A 23,264-nucleotide genomic window follows, 5' to 3' on the forward strand; every position below is an offset into this window, starting at 1 on the left:
TAATTTATTTGGTGGTTTTTTTTTTTATATATTTAACATAATTATTGTTGTATGTATATATAATAAATGCCTTTGTCTTTTTCCGTTGAGGTTTGGAGGCGATCTTCTCGGGCCGAATTATTTTCTTTATTTATCCGCCCTTTTACGTATTTGTTCAGGAGAACTTGTTGGGCTAGTATTTCGAGTAGATCTCTAGCTATTATGCACTCGTCCATTGTATGGTCAAACTTCTGGTGAAAAACTCAATGCTTAGTTTTGTCAACGAACTTTTGATCTTGGTAACTTCCTGCTCTGCTTGGAGGCTTTATTATCTTGGCGTGGAGGATATCTCCTTTATGATATCCTCTCTTTTGGCGTTGAATCGTGTATAAGTATCAAATTTTGGACTGAGCTTGAACGGTTTCTTGGCATTCCTGTTTTGTAGATTCTTGACGGTCTTTTCCTCCTCATGCCAGGGTAGTTTTTTGTCGACCTTCGTGCTTCACGGAGCTCTTCAATCTCCATTTGCCTGATTGCTTTTTCTCAAAACTCAACTAGTGTTTTCGGTTTTGCTACTACATTTGTTTTTTAGAATTTGCCAAGATAAAATCCGCTCTTGATTGCATGCAAGTGGACATCCAAACTGAGGTTTGGAATCTCCATAGTTGATTTTGCGAATCGAGTCACGTAATTTTTGAGGCTTTTTGTGTTGTCGCTGGTGTTAAGATAGTCCGATCTATGAACATATATTTTTGATGTAGCGAAGTGGTTAGTAAATACTTCCGACAAATCTCAAAATTGGATTGGAAATAGATTCTGTAGCCAACTTAAAAAATCAAAATAAAGTAACACCATTTAAAAAAGTAGGAAAAGATCGACATAAATAATATAAGATCAGAAACATCCTTAAAGAACATTATTGCCTGAAATTTAGTATTGTGAATATGTGTGATGGTTGGTTTTATATAATAATAATTGTTAACTGATGCTCTGCATGGCCGACCTTATCTCTTCTGTTGCCGAATTATTAGTATGTTGCCATTTTCTCGTTTAATTTAGCCGAGGTATAGGGTATATATCAATAACATAAAATTTTGTACTTTATATAATTTTATCATATGTATAACACAATTTACCATTTGTTCCAAACAAATCAAATGTAGGAGTGAACTTTTAAATTTGAATAGATAGACCTTGAACCTGAAGCTCTTGCGAAGAAAACTGCAATGAGGTATCTATTACTGAAAAATGATTAGCGTGGCATCCACATTCCACAAAGTCACCTTTATATTATGACAAAAACATCAATGCCCTTCAATTCGATCACAAAAAAACATATATTATTATATTGCTCCCAGATAGCATGATACAGCATCAACATTTGCGCCTACTCTTTCTAAAATAGCCTCATTTCCAGCCCCTGGAACAATGCCTAAATGGATAAATGAATTTAGTCAATGCTATCTATATGGATTGTTGACAAACTCTGAATAGTCAATGCTAGTGTTGACATGGACTTTAGCGACTTGGTCTTAATCTGATTTAAAAGGGGCATCTATATTAGATAGTCATATACAGATGAGAATCATTATATTTCCATATGTGGGAGATATTTCAATGATTAAAAAGAAATACAGTACAATGTTTGATCCTTTTTACTTTGATTCATGCTTTATTTGAATAGGAGTAATATGTAATGATTTTGTTGAGCAGATTTGATTGGGAGGTAATAATTTAGAAAGAAAGAAGCGTAAGGAAATAATAAAAGAGGGTACAGGTTAGCGATAGTTAGATAGGAAGAGAGGGCAGTTATGAAAATTAATAGCAAGTTAAGTGAGCGTTGAGTGACGTGAAGTGTGACATTAAATCGACTCATCTGCCACCCCATGGAGACCCCCTTTGCCTTTATAACCAGACCTCCCACTCCATCAATCACAATTCACAACTCACATTGTCTTCCATCATCTTCTGAATCAAGATGCCTCCCATGTTGCCGGATTTCTCCAACTCCGTGAAGCTCAAGTATGTCAAGCTTGGATACCAATACCTTGTTAACCACATTATCACACTCACCCTCGTTCCAATCATGCTGGGAGTCTCCATTGAGATTCTACGCTTAGGCCCCCAAGAGATCCTTAATCTCTGGAATTCCCTGCACTTCAACCTCGTTCAGATCCTCTGCTCCGCTTTCCTCATCATCTTCGTTGCCACCGTCTACTTCATGTCAAAGCCACGCACAATTTACCTCGTTGACTATGCTTGCTTCAAGCCACCGGTAACATGCCGGGTCCCCTTCGCCACCTTCATGGAGCACTCAAGGCTCATCCTCAAGAACAACCCCAAGAGTGTGGAGTTCCAGATGAGGATCCTTGAGCGCTCCGGCCTCGGCGAAGAGACCTGTCTTCCTCCTGCCATTCACTACATCCCTCCCAAGCCTACCATGGAGGCGGCTCGCGGCGAGGCCGAGCTTGTCATCTTCTCAGCCATGGACTCTTTGTTTAAGAAAACCGGCCTCAAGCCTAAGGATATCGACATTCTCATAGTGAATTGCAGCCTCTTCTCTCCAACTCCTTCCTTGTCCGCCATGGTTATCAACAAGTACAAGCTCAGGAGCAACATCAAGAGCTTCAACCTTTCGGGGATGGGTTGCAGTGCGGGTCTCATCTCCATAGACCTAGCGCGCGATCTTCTTCAGGTTCATCCCAATTCCAACGCCGTGGTTGTCAGCACTGAGATTATCACGCCCAACTACTACCAAGGCAACGAGAGAGCCATGCTTCTTCCGAACTGCTTGTTCAGGATGGGCGGCGCCGCCATCCTCTTGTCGAACCGGAGATCGGAACGGAGAAGAGCCAAGTACAGATTGGTCCACGTGGTTAGAACTCACAAGGGTGCCGATGACAAAGCCTACCGTTGTGTGTTCGAGGAAGAAGACAAAGAAGGAAAGGTTGGGATTTCGCTGTCCAAAGACCTCATGGCCATTGCAGGGGAAGCTTTGAAGTCCAACATCACAACCATGGGTCCGCTTGTTCTTCCGGCATCGGAGCAGCTTCTCTTCCTTCTGACACTCATTGGGAGGAAAATCTTCAACCCTAAGTGGAAGCCATACATCCCTGACTTCAAGCAAGCTTTCGAGCACTTCTGCATCCACGCGGGTGGACGCGCTGTTATCGACGAGTTGCAGAAGAATCTTCAACTGTCGACGGAGCACGTGGAAGCTTCCAGAATGACCCTTCACAGGTTCGGCAACACTTCGTCTTCTTCTCTGTGGTATGAACTGAACTACATTGAATCCAAAGGGAGGATGAAGAAAGGGGATAGGGTGTGGCAGATTGCTTTCGGGAGTGGGTTCAAATGCAACAGCGCCGTGTGGAAGTGTAACAAGACCATTAAGACCCCCATTGATGGACCTTGGGCTGATTGCATTGATCGTTACCCTGTTCACATTCCTGAGATCGTTAAGCTCTAGACACTCTTACACACGTACAGCCTTTCTTGCTTTCTTTCGATGAAGATCAAGATGATGATTAAATTAGTCATGTTTTAAGCCCTGTGATTTGTCTGTCATACTTGTTATCTTTCATATTTGTATTATTGTTATTTTTCAATCGACTTACAAGACACTTTGCATGCAACTTCTTTGTGGATTCAAAATACAACTCCAATTTCCTAAGCTTGTAATTAGGACTTGATCATCAAGTGTCAGAAGTAATTCAAGTGTATGTATTTGTGTAATTAATTGAGTCGTCAGATCGAATCACTGTAACATTATTAAACCGGTGATAATAAATTAGTAATTGCCTGTTTGTGCACTAAAATAATCATCATGACTTGCTTTAATTAGAAATACCTACCCGTAATAAAATATCTAATATATATTCAGATATGCAGTTGGCAAGTTATCCTTTTCTTATGATATGGTGGTTTTCAATTGCTCTGTCGCCTTGGTGCTGTGTGTATGCATTAAATTGAAAGGTTCTCTTTTGTTTTACACTCTGGGTTTTGTCAATGTTGCCAATGGGGTTTTGTTGACATGGTCCATGCATCATTGGAGCTTTTTCATTGGGGCGTGGGGGATTTGAACATGATCATCCAATTAATACTTTGGACCAGAGAAAGGTTAAAATTGGGGAAAATCACATGAACATTTATTTATGCTTTAACGTGAATTTCAGAATACAAGTGATGGGACTACAAAATTGACACATTCACATATATATATAGGATTAATATAAACTAAGTAGTAGAAAATGCCAAGATATGTGATCATCGGCAGCTAGCTAGCTACCCGGCCCCCCAGACCACCAATTATATATCTATGACATCCAAAAGTGTATACATCCTTAAATCATTGGAAATTTGGACCAACTTAAACGTCTATATTTTACTCTTGCGTTTTGTCACTACTATAGACCTCTGTATTTTTTCAACAATCAAAAGGTGTTTTTTAGCATTTTAAGTGTATACAAGTAGATATATTTCTGCTGCTATTCAAATCCTTGAACCGACGAACAATGTTAGGAATTAGACAAGGAGACATGACATATATACTCCCACCTTCATCAGTATCTAATATTATTCTTAATAATGACTCGGAAAATTTGCATAATTAAAAATTTGTGTGTTGGCCAACTATCAAGCGGAGGTACTAAATTCTTAATTTTTTATACTATTTTAGTGTAAATCAAATTTAAAAATTTACCCATCCAAAAATTTAAAATATTAAAACAATTGTGACTGAATCCTTTAAACTAACAACGAAAATTTCTGATATAAATTATATTCGTTTGAAAGTGGCGTGCAAATTTTTTTATTTTGATTAAAATAATATTATATTATTAGTTCCACTACACATTCTAATATTTTTATCTACTGAATTTAACTAAGTTGAACAAACACAAAAAAACCACTCACACAACATGTGCATAAATCACACATTTTTTTTCTTTTTTGCATTTATTTTTTTTATGTATTTCATTCTCATCGTCATTCTTTTGTTACTGTTGTGTTTTTTGTTATTTCTTCTCCTCCTCCTCTTTTTGGTTATTGTAGTATTTTTTATTTTTTTCTTTGTTCGGTTTTTTTTCTCTTTTTCTTGTTTTTTATTTTTTAAAAGAATAAAACAAGAAGAATTATGAGTAAGTAAAATAAAAAAAATGATGTTGAAAAAGAAGAGGAGGATAGAAAATTTTGAATTTTGTAGTATTTATTTAGAAAAGTAGCACCGAAATTTTTTAACAGTAGCATATGAAGTTTTAGATCCTTATTATGAGGATGAAATAAGAAGATTAAATAAGAAGAGGAAGAGTTTTAAATTGTACATAATTTATTAGAAATAGCATCAAAATTTTTGTTTATGACACAGAAATTTTTTTTAATTTTGACACTAAAATTTCTTAACAATGACATAAGTCCTTGTTAAGAGAGTGAAACAAGAAGAAAAAGAAGAAGAATATGATTATTGAAGGAGAAGAACAAAAAGGAAAGTTTTGAATTTTGTATAATTTATTAAAAATTAACACTGAAATTTTTTAATTGTGGCACAAAAAATTCTTAATTTTGAAACCAAAATTTTTTAACCGTGATATAAAAAAATTTTTTAGCCAATTTTTCTTATCATAGTTAATTGAGTAGTATTAAACTCATATATATAAGGTCTAACTATCTCTATATCATTTGTAATAAATTATTGTATTTTTTTTCTAAAACATATTTGAATGTATTTTGTTATTTGAGTGAGTTAAGATTTTGAATTTGTGATTTTTTTAAAGATTTTTTGTGTGATTTAACAAAAAATTTAATGTCATTTTCAATGGATAATGTTAGGTAAACAAAAAAAAAACAGCCAAAATTTGCCTTATTTAGCATTAATTAATTATCGCAACAATTAATGAATGCTAAATAAGGCAAGTTATGACTGTTTTTGGCTGATTTTCTTTGGTTACCAAACATTTTCGTTTTCAACAAACTTCTTGTGTCATTAACCGAAAATTTATGTGTCACTTTTATTTTTATTAAACTAATTGTTTGATATTGAACAAAAATAAAGAAAAAAAAGATGATGATAATAGTGATGATGATGATGATAATAAAAAAAGAGGAGGAGAAGAATGAAGAAGGAGAAGAAAAAGAAATCAAATGAGAGAAGTAGGAGGAAGGGATGAGAATCATGATAATAAAAGTGGAGGAAGAGAAGAAAGAGGAGGAAGAACGAAAATAATAATGCAAAGGCGTTATATAAATTTGACTTGGTTGTACTTGATTAAAAAAAATTAGTTGTCTAATATTTGTGTATTATTATTATTATTTTAATTTTATGGACCAAGCTACTGATTTTTAAAAAATAATTCTTAAAAAAAAAACAACTTTGAAAAGTTAAGAGCCTCTAAGTCTTTGGGTTTTGATGTACAAGCTATCACTGTTTTTGATAGAAACACTATTTAAGGAAGCAAAAAAGAGTACATACATGACTTTAATTAGAGTTGGATGGACATTGAACATTTCTATATCCCCTGTTTTACACCATGTCGCTCTCTTTTTGACGGTGGGGCAAGAAGCTAAGGTAACTAACTATATACGATGAAGATAAAATAAACATGGGTAAGTTATGTGCCAAAAAAGAGTAGTAGTAGTAGGGGGATGGTGAAAGTGAGTACCAAACTTTTCAAGACTCATAAAAGATTATGGCAAACGCGGGCTACTAAGTCGGCTAACAACAGAAACAATAGAAGAAAGCGAAAACGAACATGATCGAAATTAATACAACTTGTTAGTTCGTTCTAGATTGTGACTGAGAGGCCATGACCATGAGTAGTGTGAACTGCCAACTCTCACAATGAGGGGGAACGTAACGAATCAATATCAATATCTATACAAAGCAAACCCCTTTTGAAATCACGTAGATGTGTATTGTTTTTGCTTCATCTACATTAATGCCGCTTTAGTAGGTTACGCATTTTCCCTTTATTTTCCTTTTTCTGGAATATTATTATTATTATGTGACTAAGCAACGATAATCTACCTATTTATTTCAGAATGTGATTGATTTGAACAGCAATACTATTCTATGCATCATCAATTATTTAACTAGCTAGCTCCATGATCAACACTTAATTGACTTGCTAGTTGATTTTGATTTATGATTCATCAGAAAAGAGGTGTATTTAATCCGAAACCATGCCCATCGCCTTTGTTGCAGTTATTAGTTCAGGATATAAATGAGAATCATATTCTATTTTATCTGAAATTTGTTTAATTGACTGATTCATCATTAGGGGTAGATAAAAATCCTTTCAAGCGTAAATAATTTTGTTTTACATAGCTTAAATTCTTATTTTATATTTGGTAAGTAAATCGGATTATCATGTATTTGTGTTTTTAATTTGAAAAATTAAAAGTGCTTTTGAAATTAAAATTCATATGAAGTTACTTTTTCAAATTGGGTTGTATTTTTAAAATTTAAAAATCTAATGTAATCTTATATTTATGAATATTTATATTTGCTCATACTCTTTATTATATTTATGTACATCAAAATCATTTTAAATGTTAAAAACAATTATATTAAACACAATTTTATCATTTTTTTATGAATAACGGGGTTTAACTAACGTTTTAAAAAAAAGTCAATTTTATCATTCATGCTTATTAAAAGTTACTTTTATTTTAATTTATTAAACATAATTTTTTTACGAATTTTATAAAGTTATATTTTAAAAATTAATTTTAATCAGGCTTATGAAAATTCAAAGTTTTAATGTACAAGACTATAGTACCTAACTACATATTAAATTGTTGTAAATTTCCTAGTATTTCGATCTCTTAATTATTGTTTGACCAATAATAGAACTTAGGAACTAATTAAGAAAATATTTATCTTTTTACTCTGCAAGTATTGAAGTTTGTTTTAATCATACAACTTTTATCTAATAATTAATGCAAATAATTTTATTATTTAAAAGTGTTAATAACTTCTAGAAAAACAAAAGAAAAAAATACTGAAAATACCTCATGTGATTTTTCTAGACAACTTTTAATTATGTGTCTGGATGAAGTTAAGTCTTAGAGTGGTTCCTGAAGTTATATTTGTACTTCATAGTACAGTAGTCTCTAAATTTAATAGTTATCCATATTTGTCCTTGAAATTGCACTCCAAGACTCAGTTTCATTTTTCCGGCACATTTTCTTCAGCTGGCGTTACCGAAAAGCTGATCTGGACAATAGGGTGACACGCTGGCGACGCTAACGGCTAGCTGACATGGATGAGTAAATTTTGTTGAGTCAATTTGGTCTCTAATTTGAAGTTAAAAACCCTAATTTTCAAATTTGAAGATCAATCTCCAGTGCCCCTTCTCTTCTCTTACAGTCTCTTCGCTTGGATTCTCTTCAGCATCTTCATAGCCAGACGACAATGGCTAGCGCGAGCAATGCAGTTGGGAGCTCGAACAACCCACGATCATTTGGAAGCACTATGAAGAGAATGAACAGAAACAAGGATTCACGTTTGCCAGAATGGTATGGGTGCGGGTCGAGATCAGTGCTGCGATGGTCAGCGACAGATTCTAATCCAAAGAGACCGTTCGTGGGTTGCCCAAACTACAATATAAGTGGTTGTTGTTGTTGTTTGCTGAAATTCTAGATATAAACTTGGTTGATTCACTTTTTTGGGTGCAGAATATAGGTAAGAGGTGGTGTAGGTTGTTTCTGTGGGTAGATAAAATTCTGGAAGAAGATGTGATAACATGTGATGGCAGAACAAGCCCTTCAATTGACAATAAAGAGTGGAAGATGAAGATTGTTTGGAAACTTGAAAGATTAGAGTATGAAGTTAGGGTTCTAAAAGTAGGTGGAATTTTGGTGTCTGTATTTATGCTGCTGATTACAGTAGCTATTTTTCTCTTAAAGTTAGATAGGCAATTTGGCCAATTGTATCTGGCAAAAAACAAATGGCATGCATATGTTGTTCCTGTAGTTGTACCTGTCAGTTTATTTGAAAGAAATGTAAATTAAAGTGTTTGACACTACTGTACTTGCATATTTTAGAAATTGGAGAAACAATATGAAGTACTAATATATTCATCCAAAATATAATTCTTGTCAATAAAATAGAAATGGACAGTGTTTGGAATGCATCTTAATTGCATATAAGAGGACAAAATAAAAATAAAAATTTGACACAGATCAATTCAAGAAAGTCATAATTCATGTTTCATAATGTAGAAAATACATCCAAAATAAGGTATGATAAAGCTAGAACAATAGTCACCAAGTATATCAGAGTTGTCAAAATATAAGTCTCATAAGTTTTCAATACTAAAATCTCCAACACTGGGATCCTAATTAAGAAAGCATACAAAGTAAATTACTTCACCAAAATAGACAAACAAAGACACCATCTGTCCCTAAAAATAATAATCTAAGTCATTAATTCTTGGTTCTAGGTGGCTTAAATCTAGGATTAGGCACAAATCTCATTATGTTTGCTGGTTGAGTGCTTGCTGGTAGAGTGCTTGCAGATGGAGTGCTTGCAGGTGGGGTGCTGGTTGGTTGGGTGGTAGTAGCTGGTACTTGTTGATGGAGTGTTCTTTTTGGGTGTGGACAACTTTCTCTTAGGAGGTAATTTGGTTAGTCGAACAGAAGGGAGTTGCACCTATGTATGAAACATAAAACATTTGAAGTGACTAAGAAAATTTAAAAGAGCAAATTATATATATATATATATATATATATATATATATATATATATATATATATATATATATATATATATATATGGGTAAGTAATAATATGAACCTATTGAGAGTCATCAGTTTCTGACAAAACAGGCTAACTAAGATCAAGCTGAATCTCGACCTGAGCCTATGGTACAAGTGGGGCATCACCACCATTTACAGTGGCAGTTGGAGCAGAATTGTTGACCTCACCTCCATTAGCATCAGTATCAGCAGCCGCTGCAGTAGCTACAGCAGCTGATTTCTTCGTCAACAGCACTCTTACGACAATTTCTTTTGGTGTGACCTGTTTCACCACAATAATGACAATGTCCTTTTTTATAAATTCTTTTCATGGAGATCTTCTGCTTCTTGCCTCTACTTGGCTCCTCATCAACATCCTTTCTTCTTTTCTTCTTAATTGGCCTTGGCTTCTTCTTGAACTTTGGTACTTGAGGTCTGTTATGTGGTGATTTCTCCCACAATGCCTGACCAGAAAGTGGATTTATATGAAAGGCATAAGTTTTGTTGTATGCTTCCATGGTCAACCAATAATGACAGAATTCATCTGGCTTTTTACCATCCTTGGCCAATGCGGCACATGCATACACACATGGCATCCCTACACAGAAATTTACAGCCATACATAAACAAAATTCCAATTGCAAATCATGAATAAAACAATAAAAAAATATGCATAAAAGACCATACCACTTAGTTTCCAAAAACTACATGTGCATGATCTCTTGCCCAAGTCCACAGCCATATTGGTCGGCCACCCATGAACTTCAAATTTTTCATAATCTGCATCACCAGACCACATGGGAATCCAATTTTTTTATTCTTTTCTTATCTTTTCTAACCTGCTTCGCTGTATTGGAGGTAGGATCCCAATGTTGTTCCTCAATTTCACCTTGTTTCTGGCTATAGATCTTATAGCATACATCCTGACCTCCTCCAACAGTGTGATAATAGGCTTGGCTCTAGGTTCTTTGATCTGTGAGTTGAAAATTTCACAGGCATTATTGCAGATGTTGTCCATTTTAGGTGTATTACTAAAGAATGCCTTGCTCCATGAGTCCTTTGGCCATTTGTAGAGATAAGTCCATGCATCCTTATTTAGCTTTTCCAATTTTTTCATCTCTTCAATGAACCCTTCTTGAGTCGTAGACCTTGCACACTCCCAAAGCAAACCTCTAAGCTGATTATCCTTCTACTGTTTGTTGAAGTTACTCCATAAATGCCAAACACAGAATCTGTGATGAACATTTGGAAACACATCCTGAGCTGCATGGATAAGTCCCTGCATAACCAAAAAGTCAGAACAAAAGTTTATAATCGAGCCTCAAAAAGGTCCATCATGTTGTATTAATGAACTCAGAATGGTCCCTAAAGTTGTGTAAGTGACATCACATTGGCCCCTCAACAGAGTAAACAGATACTACCCGTATATAGCAACCATCAACTATGCAGCATCTAGTTTATACAACAACAACTTAATTGTTCTAAATAGCAGTAAACAGATAGATTCACTACTCGGCACCCATATATAACAATAAACAACAATAATTAATATATCTAACAATAAACAACAGTAAAGAGATTTACTATTTAGCAGTTATATCTCATAATCTTCGATTACTACCATTAATTAAGATATCTATCAATAAATAACAACAATACCTTTTGCATGTCTGAAATAAAACACCAACTATGTTGTTTGTAATCACCCAAGTCTTGATGCAGCAATTCCATAAACCATCGCCAATTCTCTGTGTTTTTTATGGACACAATTGCATAAGCAATCACATAAATGTGATTGTTTGCGTCTTGACCAATGACAGAGAGGATTTGACCACTATGTTGTATTTTTAGAAATGCTCCATCCAAGCCTATAAGTGGTCTGCAGCTAGCCTTGAACCCTCTTTTATACCCATCAAGGTAAATGTACATCCTATCAAAAGTTGGATCTTCATCAGGATTGGAATGATGTCTAACACCAATACTAACAGTGGAGTCAGGATTACTTTTCAGCAATGTCAACCCATAATCTCTAACCATACCATACTATACAGTAGCATCTCTGTACACTACGGCCCTAATATCCCCTAGAGTCACACTTGCTCTTAAAGTATTGTGCAGCTTCAGAATGTTTAAGATTGGGATATTTTCTTAATTTTCTAACCAGTTTGCAATCTAGCCACTTATTGTTAGCTAGCCTGTTCTTAGTCTCTCTAAGACAAGTGTGATCGTCCATAAAGGTCTTGATCTGCCAGCAATTATCCTCACTGTCCCAGGAAGCATATACAAGCACTACTAGAAATAGAGCTTTTTCGGACGAAAATTTCAAACGAAATTTATTCCGTCCGAATGACTTTTTATTTCGGACGAATTTGAGACAAATGTTGAACAACTTTTAGTGGAGACATTGGAATAATATATTCTGTTCTAAATTTGTCTAAATTTTGTCCCAAATTTTGGCGCCAAATTTTTTTTGGATGGCGCCAAAATTTTCATACAGATTAGCAACATATTTCGGACAAAAACTATAATTTGTCTGTATTCCATCTGAATATGCGCAATAATTTCAGACGGATTTGGGACGTATTTTAAAAAATGTTAATTCTATCCCAAATTTGTCTATAATTAGTCTTAAATACTTTTACTATAGCTTACCCTTCAAAGTAGCTAAACTTTTTTCCAGCAAAATTGGGATGAAAATAACATCATTTGTAAATTTTGTTTGAAAGTGCATCAATTTTCGAACGAATTTCAAATGTTTATTGAAAATCTTTAACATTTAGTATAAAAATATTGTTTATATTTTAAATTAGTCTATTATTTTTTAATTTATTCTTTTAATTATTTACGTTATGATAATTCAAAATTTAAGACAAAGTGTATCTAAAAGAATCATATATATAAAAACTTAAAAATAAATTATATCCAATCTTTTAAAAAAATAATACAAATAATAAATAAAAATAAAAAAATCACGTAAAACAAAAACATATACTTTTTTCATATAAGATTAAGATATATTAAAAATTAAAAAAAAATACAAATGAATACATCAAAAGCTTTTCGACACCCAGCCCTTCATCTTCATCACTGCTATGAAAACCCTCACACCCAGTCCTCTCTCTGAGCCCTTCATCTTCATCACTGTTAAGAACCGGACCGGACCAGTTAATTCGACTGAAAAATTAGTGAACCGGTCAGGTAGCCAGTCCGGTTGAAGTGTCTGACCGAAGAAGGAAAAGAACCGGTGATAACTGGTTTGGATTTGACGGTTTTGATAAAATCGGTCAACTGGCAGTTTTAAATAACTGACCGGTTCGTTTTGCTGATTTATATATATAAAAAAAAAACCTAAATCCCTGATCTCTCAAGCCTCACCGTCTTCATCTCTCAATCTCACTCTCAACGAATGTTGTTAGAACCGGACTGACTCGGCTGGTTGGACCAGAAAACTAGTGAACCGGTCCAGGTAGAAAAAGATACCAAACATGGAAAAAACCGATGTGAACCGGTTTGACCCGGTTGGTTCTTAGAAAACCGCTGAACCGGCAAGTTTAAAAAACCGGATCGGTCCGATTTTTATTTTTTTTAAACCCCTCCCATGAAAACGACGCCGTTCCCCCACTCTTCTTTTTGGAAAAATTAAAACCCTAAACGGAGCCCCATTCCCCTTCACTCTCTCTGACTCAATCTAACAACTCACAAGTCACAGAGGCAAAGCTCTCAGCATCTCATTCTCTCAGTCAGTTTGTCACCGCCACCGCACGTCGCCGGTTTCTTTGCATCGTCTTGTCGTCTTCTGTACATCTCCTTCACTGCGCCGTCGCCTATGTCCGTGGTTCGCCTTCATCGCGTTGGCGCATCACCTTACTCTGTCAATCTCACAGTCCCAAAAGAACCACCAGCCACCGCCACCGCCCGGTTGCTGCCACGATCATCGGCTACTCTGCTTTGTCTCCGTCACTGCGTCGTCGCCTCCGGAAGTCCTGTGCGTGTGTCGTGAATTGTCGTCGACGCCGTTCTCTCTTCTCGTCGTTGGCTCGTCTGCATCTGCCGGTTCCTGCACCTTCGGCCTCCGTTCGCGTCGCATTGTCCCTGCGGCCTCACTTCGTCCACCATGCTATGAAATATGAACCCTTGACTTCCCTTATTTTCCAGGTCAGTTTTCCCCTTTTTTATTCTATTGGGGCTTGAGGCATACTTCTGATTGCTGGAGAATAAATGATTTTAGGGCTTGATGGACCTGTTGTGCAGCTATCAAAAGATCCGACGATGAGCTTCCAATTTTCAGCACATGGTTAGTGAAGGTTCTCTTGCTGGATCTGGGTACTCCTTGCCTTATCTACTGTTGTAGGATTGGTCTTGTATGTTGTGCATCATAACCAAAATGAAGAAGAGGACAAATATCTTTCTGAAAAAATATTATTATGCATATTCTCTGTTTGATAATTTGTTTGTTATGTTTTGTTGATGAGTTTTTTAAATTTTTAGAGTTTGATTATGACTAGGTTTGTGGTTGGTGCTTACTTTCATTGTTAACTTGGTGGGTATTGTGTTATTGTTTCTTCATTTTGCATTCTAACTTCTGATAATTGAATTCATGATATTTTGGTTCCCTGGGTGAATCTGTTCCTGAGTTGCAGATGTGAAATGAAAGTTTAAATTTTGGCATATTAAATTTAGGAATATGTTAGGATCCAATATTTTTACCGAAAAAAAAAAAAACTCAGAGAATTGGCTTCTTGTGAATCTGTTCCTGTGTTGCAGATTGTGTATTATCAAGTTTAGTTGTGCTTGCTACCTATGCTGTTGTGTATTATCAAGGTATTCGTTTATCTAATCTAATATAATTGATTCAATATAATTGAGTTTGTTGAGTGCTATCAATGTTGTCATTTACTTTGTTGCTGTTAAGTGGTACGTTTACAAAGAGAAAAGGTTTGCTGAGGTTGGTATCGAATTGGAAGAACAAGCAAACTTTGGTAACTTCCATTAATTAATTAATAGGAATTAATATATATCACAACGTAACTTTCTCTCTAAATTCAATTGTCTTCTTTTTTCTTTTTCTCTTTTTTTCCCCCCAATAACCGCCGGTGCTTGTATTATTATGCTAAAATCAAGAATATCTTCAAGTTAAATTTAAGTGCCAGTGTTATTGTTTGCCATGTATGTAAGCTTGTAACCATAGTTTCTATGTGTATATATAAAGCATGTGGGATAGAGAAAATAGAAAGAAAGAAGAGGTTAGCTTTTATTGGGTTTCTTTCCTGCTGGTATTGTAGTTTGGGATAATATTTGATTTCCCTGATGTGGGCATTGAAGTTTAACATTTGATTTGTGACTGTGTTTTGAGTTTAGAGTCAGTTAACCTTCTCTAATTTGGTTGCATTTATTTTGTTTTGTGTCATGTGACAGAGCCTTGAGCAAATTGGTAACAGAGCAGAACGCCTTAGGATTAAATCAAATATTTGGTAACAGAGCAGAACGCCTTAGGATTAAATCAGATATATATTTATATTCAAGTCCTGATATTGAGGTGAAAATCTGGATTTCTTAGTTTTGCTGCTAGCATTCTTCTTGCTATATTATTTTCTGTTTTATACATGGATTTTTATTGAAGTTATTGTCCGGGTCCTATTAAGCGATTATTTCATGTAATAAAACTCTTGATCCTATCAACACTGTTAGTAGTTTTTCTTCAACTCTATTAACACTTTTCTTTTTCTATCATTTGCCAATGTCTTTGAATTTAATATTTTGTTTTGATTTATGTATTCTTCAGTGGTCAGAGCAAAAGGTTAAGTTGAATGATGTTGAGCACAAGTTAAAAGATCAAGGACGTCAACTAAAGGTTCAACAGAAAAGAGTTGGTTCTACTAAAAAGACAATTCATCTTTGTATAAAAAGTTGAATCTCTCACTTCCTTCAACCTTGTCTGATCCTGCAGAAGATGAGCTTGGGACAGGCTCTAGTGATGATAAGGATGATAACATAAGTGATTGATGTCAGGAGTATATGTTTTTTCTGATTTAGATTAAGAAATTTTTGGGTGAATTAGTTAGTACATTTTATTTTATTCATGATATTTGACCTTTTTAAAGGCTTTCTTTGTTTTAGTTTAAGTATTTTTTCTTATTTTAGTTTGATTATATTTATGGACAAAAGTATTTTAATAATAAATACTTTTTTAACTCTTTTATGGTAATTACTTTTTTCATGATTTTATTGTGTTTATAATTTCGATGATGTAATATGAAAAAATGATTATGATGGTCTTAATATAGAAAGCAGATCGAATACAATTTATTTTCTAAAATATTTATATATTAAATGGAAATTTGTAGAAAATTTGTGAAAATAATTTTTTATTTTGTATGAAATTTGTTTCAAATACGTAAATTCTTTTAAATTAAATTTGTCTGAAATTTAATTGAAAAGAAAGATTTGATTTGTCTAAAATTTGTTCGAAAAAAATTTGTTATATTTGACTAAATTCGTTAGAAATTTGTCTAAAATAAATTATATTTTTTGTTTGAAATTTGTCTGAAATACATTGTCTTTATGTTGGCTAATCCGTCTAAAATTCGTCTAAAATACATCATAATAGTTAGAAATCTAGCAGATAAATGCCTATTCGAAATCTGTCACAAAATCGTCTGAAAAAAATTTCGGACGAAATTTCAGACAAAATGTAAATTAGCAACAAGGCTTTTTGGGACAAAAAAATTTCGTCCCAATTTTGTTTGAAAAAAAAAATTTGTCTGTAATTTGTTCGAAATTTATTTGAATTTCGTCTCAAAATTCGTCCGAAAAAACCCTATTTCTAGTAGTGAAGCTAGCCACAGTCCTCTCCCTTACACACAGCCCTCATCCTTACATTGTCATTCTTCTTAAACCAGAGCTGCCTTCCCTCCTGGATATAGTACTCATGAACAGCCTCCTTAAATTCTATCTTTGAATTAAATTTCATTCCAACCTCTAGTTTAAGCTCACCAAACCTTTCTCCTTCCCTAAACATAGAAAACACCTCATTTGAATTAACCTCCTCCAACTCATCCTTAGGGTTCGGAGGAGTCTTCATTTCTTTAGAGTGCCAAGACTCTCCACCCTCAGATTCATCATAAGCTCCATCTTGAACATCATAAAATGGTGCTATTTCTCCAACCTTAGAAATCGGTCCAAAAAACAATTCATCATCTTCAGACCCTGAGTCTGCACACACAATACCATTATCCTTAAGCATAATATCTCTCTTTTCTTCAACTTTCTTATCTATTGTAGTCCTCTTTTTAACATCACTCTTCTTCCTCACTAGACAAACTCACAAACACAGTTTGGGACTCCTTTCCCTTAACAGATACTCTTCCAAAAGTTTTAGTTGCAGCTGATCTTGTTAAAAGCCTCCTTGCATGTAATGCTGTATTTTTTATTTTTTGAGGGTCTTTCTTTAATAGATCAAACTTTTTTGATTTCTTTAAATTTAAATTTGGACCTAGTTAGAGGTTTTGAAGTGGGTTGGGCCATTGATTTTGGTGGTGGGTTGGGCTTGGTGCTAGGAACAGCAGTGAATTGGGCCATTATTTTGGATGGTGGGTTGGGCTTAGTACTAGGAGCACCTGTGGGTTGTGCTATTGTTTTTGGTGGTGGAGAGAGCTTAGTAGTAGAAGCAGTAGTAGGTGCTGCCATTCTTTTTTGTAGTGATTTGGAATTACTAATAGAAGTTGTCATAGGTTGAGTCTTATGTTTTGGTCCTGAAATAAATTTACCAGCAGGCTTAGTTGTGGGAATTATTGTTGGAGTAGGAATGGTGGTGTGATTGGTTCTGAAATTGGAATTGATGGTGATGTGGTGAAAATTGTTGTGGGGCGGTGTGAGTTAGCTCTGAAATTGGAGTTGATGGTGATGTGGTAGAAATTGTTTTGTTTGTGACATTAACGGTGGGGTATAGATGGGGAATAAGGTCTTGTAGTATTATTAACTCCTTGCCTTTGGATGATGCTGGTTCTGCCTCCTCATTAAACACAGGTTCAGAGACTCCATGTGCTGAGCAAGGTAACACATCTCTATGAGCACTTTGTCATGTGTCACAGCTCTAAGACCAATTTGCAATGGCCTATTAGGCACCAGCCACCAACAGTGAGTCATATTGTCATACCAAATGTTCTTGTAGTAGTCTCGGACAAAAAATACATCCAGTGTGTCTATGTCAATTCTCGGCAATTCAGAAATTTGTCCACCATTGTAATTCACATTTACATCACGCTCTGTGATAAATGACCCTCCGTGGTGAAATATGATGGTAATCAAAGGATCATCCATCTGCAATTTAAAAACAAAATTTCATGATCAAACTCATCATCTTCAACCACATTAACAACTTGGAAACTTCACAACTAAAACATAAAATCCTGTTTTCAACTGTAAATGCAGTAAACCCTAACAGATAAGAAACAAGTTTCTACCATGACAAACAACCATTATCCAATCAACAATTTTATTAGCCTAACCGCTCAGAAAGCTAGTTGTGATTAAACCCTACTAGCAAACATTGCGAAACACAAACATGCATACCCACACATTACACTCCAAAAAAATTGTTTCTAACTACTAAAGATATTAAACTAACAACAATAACAAAAAACAGAGCACTCCTATTATCACATAATTTTTTTCTTTTTTTCCTTACCTCTTTCAAAGAAACCAGCCTTTAGTATAGTCTTCGTCTGATGCAGATGACGAAACCGATCCTCCAGAACAGTCGTGTTCCAACGAAATTGCTGCAGTTACAGCAATCACACCATCGCCATTGATGAGTATAGGGGAGAAGGAAAGACTCTGTTTGTGTTGTGTTTTGAGAGGGGGAGACAATACGTTACGTTAACGTTTGAGGGAAAATTCTTCAAAAGCAATTTTGGAGTGAAACAACGTCATTTTAAGGCATTTACATGCCACCAGCAAAACTACGTCATTTTAGCGTCGCCAGCGTGTCATCTTGTTGTCCAGATCAGCTTTTCGGTAACGCCAGATTGAGAAAATGTGCCGAAAGGATGAGACTGAGTCTCGGAATACAATTTCAGGATTAAGTATGGGTAATTATTAAATTTAGGGACTACTATAAAGTACGAGTGTAACTTTAGAGACCACTCTGAGACTTAACTCGTGTAGATGTTATTGTTGATGGGTTTAAAGTGAACAAGAACAATGTTTTAACTACTTAAATACAGAGAGCTATTTTTTAATTAGTTAATATTATTTAGTTTTTGTGTTGTTAAATTAACTTTCTAATCTTGTTTTTATGGAGAACTTTCGATTTAAATTTTAAAATTTAAAATAAAAAATAATTTTAAACAAATCAACTAATATTCACTTAAAATTAATTAATTTCCCGATTTAACTCTATTTGGTTTAGTATAATCTACTAAAGATGATTAGGTTTTCTCAAAACTCTACAAAACTACTCATGAACAAGCTAAGGTTGACTAATCCAACCTCTAATTAAAACTGCGTGTGCAAGTTATTCTCTGTCGTTCAATACTTCAATCGTCCAACATTTATGGAAGCCAATTGCTACCCAAAAATTAGCTGCCATATCCTAATGCTTTCTAAAGGCATTATTCATCTGCTACTATCTTTTTTTTTTTTTTTTTTTAAGTTTCATTATTTTCTAAAGTATAGTTCCCAATCTGGTGATACACATTAGGGAGTGGATCTGCCTGCTCTACTCTGCATATATATGATCATCAGATCCGCCATCCCAAATAAATATGGGTAGGTAGGATCACTTCTACTGTTAATTTCATGACTTGTTTGATCAAGAAAACTATGAGTTGTATGTAGCACGAGGTAATTAAATATATTCTTCCGCTTCTTTGTTATCATGTTAATTTGTATGTATATCATAGTGTGCGTGGCCCAGTTTCATCACTCATTAGTAGCCTCCAAATTTTGTATTGCATTTCTTCATTATATTGAGAGACCTATTAGCTTCCATCATTACGGCTTTCCATCTTTATCAATTTAATTTCCTTAATTAGAAGTTAGAAATTGCAACCTTAGCTACTAAACTAGGCTCCTATGTCCTCTTATTATTAGAAGTAAGTAGGTTGTGATCGTAATTATTAAGAAGAGTGAAGTAATCAACTTTGGTAAGATATTGATCCAATGCAAGATGTACTTTCCTTCATGGAAATTTAAGCTTGATTTCACCAACTTATATGTCTCCATTATGAATGATCAACAATAATGTAGATAATATTAAAATAATATATTATTTTACGTGGGATGGTAAAACAAGTTTGTGTTTAATTAATTTTTGGGTAGAAAATTACTCTTAGGTGAATCATTATGGATGCCTCAAAATCAAAGCTAGAATTTGAAAATATATCTGATTCATGAATAAGGAAAATGACCGCAACCAATCGTTTATCGTTTAGGTAGAGCATATGACAGTAATAATATGAAATGAAAGTGATAATGGACAATAAATTAAAGGTTTAATTACTTGTTTATCCTATAGTTTTACTATTTGTAATTAGATTTTTATATTTTTAAATTGAGTTTTTATATTACTCTTAATTTTGTAATTAGATTTTTTTTATATTAAAAATATTAAAAAAATTAATAAAATATTTTTAATAAAAAATTTAATTAAATTTTTAATTGTGAATACTTTTATTTTATTAAAAAATATTCAATTAAATCAAGCATTTTTTAAATTAAAAAGAACCAAATAAATTATAAAATTAAAAATAATATAAAAATTTAATTAAAAAATATATAAATACTTAATTATAAATTTAGTGAAACTATAAGAACTAACGGAATAATTAAATTTAAATTAAATCATCAAACTTGCATAGTACAAATAAATTAAATTAACATATGTTAATCAAAATCAATCACTAAAAAATTAATCTTTAATATAGAATACACATTAAAAATATAAAATAAATATATATTAAAAATAAATTAAAAATATATTTATATATAAATATACATTGATTGATTTTTGATCACATAGTATTTTTTATTATTTTAATATACACTTTTCATATTGACATAAGATTTTGGGTGTCCTTTATGACTATTTATCTTATATACTATATTCTGAAAAAGAAACAGAAGATCATTCCATCATTAATAGGAGCGAGTTATACCTCTACCAGTGTCACCAACTCCACAACAAGTATTATGAGGTCATAACTCATAACTCATAAGGGAACATGGTTAAAGCCAATGTTTGACTGTACATAATAAATTAATAATAAGTAGCTGCGCAGTGTACCGACTACCGACCCAACGTGCTGGGAGCTGTAGGGTTTGCTATATGCAGGAATTAATGGAAATATAAAAGTAACTTATCAAATCATGATTCAGAATGGTTTTTTACAACTCGAAAGGAAATGACACGTACATATATGTATATATATATACTCTCTCTCTCTCTCTCTGATCATTCATGTGATTTTAATATGCATGTGGGTATAGCAGCAGATCATTTAATTTTATGGCGAATTTCTGGGTGCAACGCCAGTTGGCTTTTCTTGTGCATGTTGGATTTGGTTGTTGAATATTGAAATTAAATTCAATTCAATATGGTTTACTTCAATTAGGGTTTACTATTTATATATGTTTAGATTAGATACACTTTTTTTTTTAAATTTTAGTTTGTCAGCATTGTAATGTAAGAGCATATATATAGTGATGGTGTGGACAACATTATGGTATGTCTGATCTACTGAGCAATCAATCATGCATATATACACAATGCAACTTTTCTCTCAGGCATTGGCTGTGGTGGCTACTAAACCCTTTAACACACTTCGCAGTTATTAATAACAAGCATGGCAGACCGTGTCCTCAAGTCATTTTCAGCCAATCAAAATTATATATATTATTCTTAAAGAGCCCAGTAAGGTGCTCCATCTTTAATATGATGAATAAATGACCATTTGTACCCATGAGAGATGAAAACGCTGACATTTGTATCCATGAAAGCTCGAAACTAATCTTGTACTCATGATAGATGCTGTCCGTGTGACAAAAGTGCCCTGACTTGGATCTGAGCTTGGTTCGTGGGTTTCCGAACCTACGTGGCACTCCCAACCTCCTCCTCCCCCCAAATCTGAGCCAACCATTCATCATCTTCATCTTCTTCACCATCACCATCACCATAACCTCCATAACCTCCATCACCATCACCTAAGCACCGCCACAGCCACCTCCCTTCACCACAACCTCCGGCGACAACCCACACCGCCGCGCACCTTTCTCTTCTTCTTCCCCTCTTCTCACTCCTCCTCTCCACCAAACAGCCGCGACACCCAACCTTCTCCGCAGCGTCTGTCCGAACCCTACCTCCCCCAAAGCTCCCAGCAGCATCAGACAAGCCAAAATTTTCAAACAGCAGCATGAATCAAAACAGCAAAATTTTCAAACACCAGCATGAATCAAAACAAACCTAAATCCACTAATATGCATTTTTAACTAACCAAATTAAGCAAAATGAACTAAAAGCAATACAATGAAAGAAACGGAACTCAGGGGAAAACGCAGGGGATGGAAGACACAGGGGAAAACGGAGGGGATGGAAGACACATGGGCTGCACCCTGTTCTGGTCGTTCCATGGGAGAACGGGAAACGGGGCTGGAATCGCGACGGTGCTAGGCTGGTTTGCGATGGTGAGACCGGATGACAGAGAAGGAAGAAGAAAGGGGAAAAGGAACTCATCATCGGTGTTGCTGTGGCTCGTCGACGGCGCGGCGGTTCGGCCAGTGAGAGAGAGGGACACTACAAAAAAAAGATTTAAAATGGCATTAATAAAATGGAGGTTTTATAAATCTGCCATAATATTCGGATACTATGGCATAATCTGTTATTGCTGTAATGAGTTTGTGCAAAATGGCGGTTTTTGCATGATTATGGCGGTTTAAAACCGCCCTTCTCTGGGGCCATGATTTAAAAATACCCACACACTATCTGATTCCAACCCTAATTGAAGAACTAACGCGCTGCCGCATACACTGTTTCTGTAAGGTAACGACGCCTACCACTGGGATCTACTCCGGCGCGATCTGCTCCAGCGACAACTTTCTCCACTAAGGATCTCCTCAGCGGCGTTCTCCTCCGACTAGAATCTCCTCGCCGTTCACCGCCATCGTTCATCTCCTCGCTGCTGCCTTCAATGAGCTTCTACGATCTTGTTCTGGCTTCGATCTAAAGGTTAGCCATCGCTGCTCATCTCCCTTGCTGCTTCATTTATCACCTCGCCGCCGCAAGCAACATTGTTGCTACTTTAGCGAGCTTCGACAAATCTCTTCACTTTTGTGATTACGTCCTTGCTCTCACCGTCGAGAACTTCCTCGAGCGCCACCTCCAGACTCTCGTCTTCAATCCCAGCATGGCAAAGTCAATCCACCACGCCAGGTCCTGATCCGCCAGCGCCACATTATGTCTTCCTTTCTTCTGTTCACTTTTTTTCTGAATTTTAGGGTTTTTAAATTCCTAATTTAATATCAATTGTTGTTTGCTTTTGCTTACTGTCAAATTA

The 23,264-nt window shown here is 34.8% G+C and overlaps 1 protein-coding gene across 1 annotated transcript; it reads left to right on the forward strand.

The window, feature by feature from the left end:
• Positions 1-1,774: 1,774 nt before the first annotated feature.
• LOC107618180 (3-ketoacyl-CoA synthase 6) lies at positions 1,775-3,797 on the forward strand. The gene has a single exon (XM_016320170.3). It carries the CDS (start codon positions 1,958-1,960, stop codon positions 3,446-3,448), a length of 1,491 nt encoding a protein of 496 aa, XP_016175656.3. The 5' UTR covers positions 1,775-1,957; the 3' UTR covers positions 3,449-3,797.
• The last annotated feature ends 19,467 nt before the right edge of the window (positions 3,798-23,264 follow it).

Source organism: Arachis ipaensis, chromosome B9 (genome assembly GCF_059453495.1).
Source record: "Arachis ipaensis isolate K30076 ecotype BB chromosome B9, ASM5945349v1, whole genome shotgun sequence".
Lineage (NCBI taxonomy): Eukaryota > Viridiplantae > Streptophyta > Magnoliopsida > Fabales > Fabaceae > Arachis > Arachis ipaensis.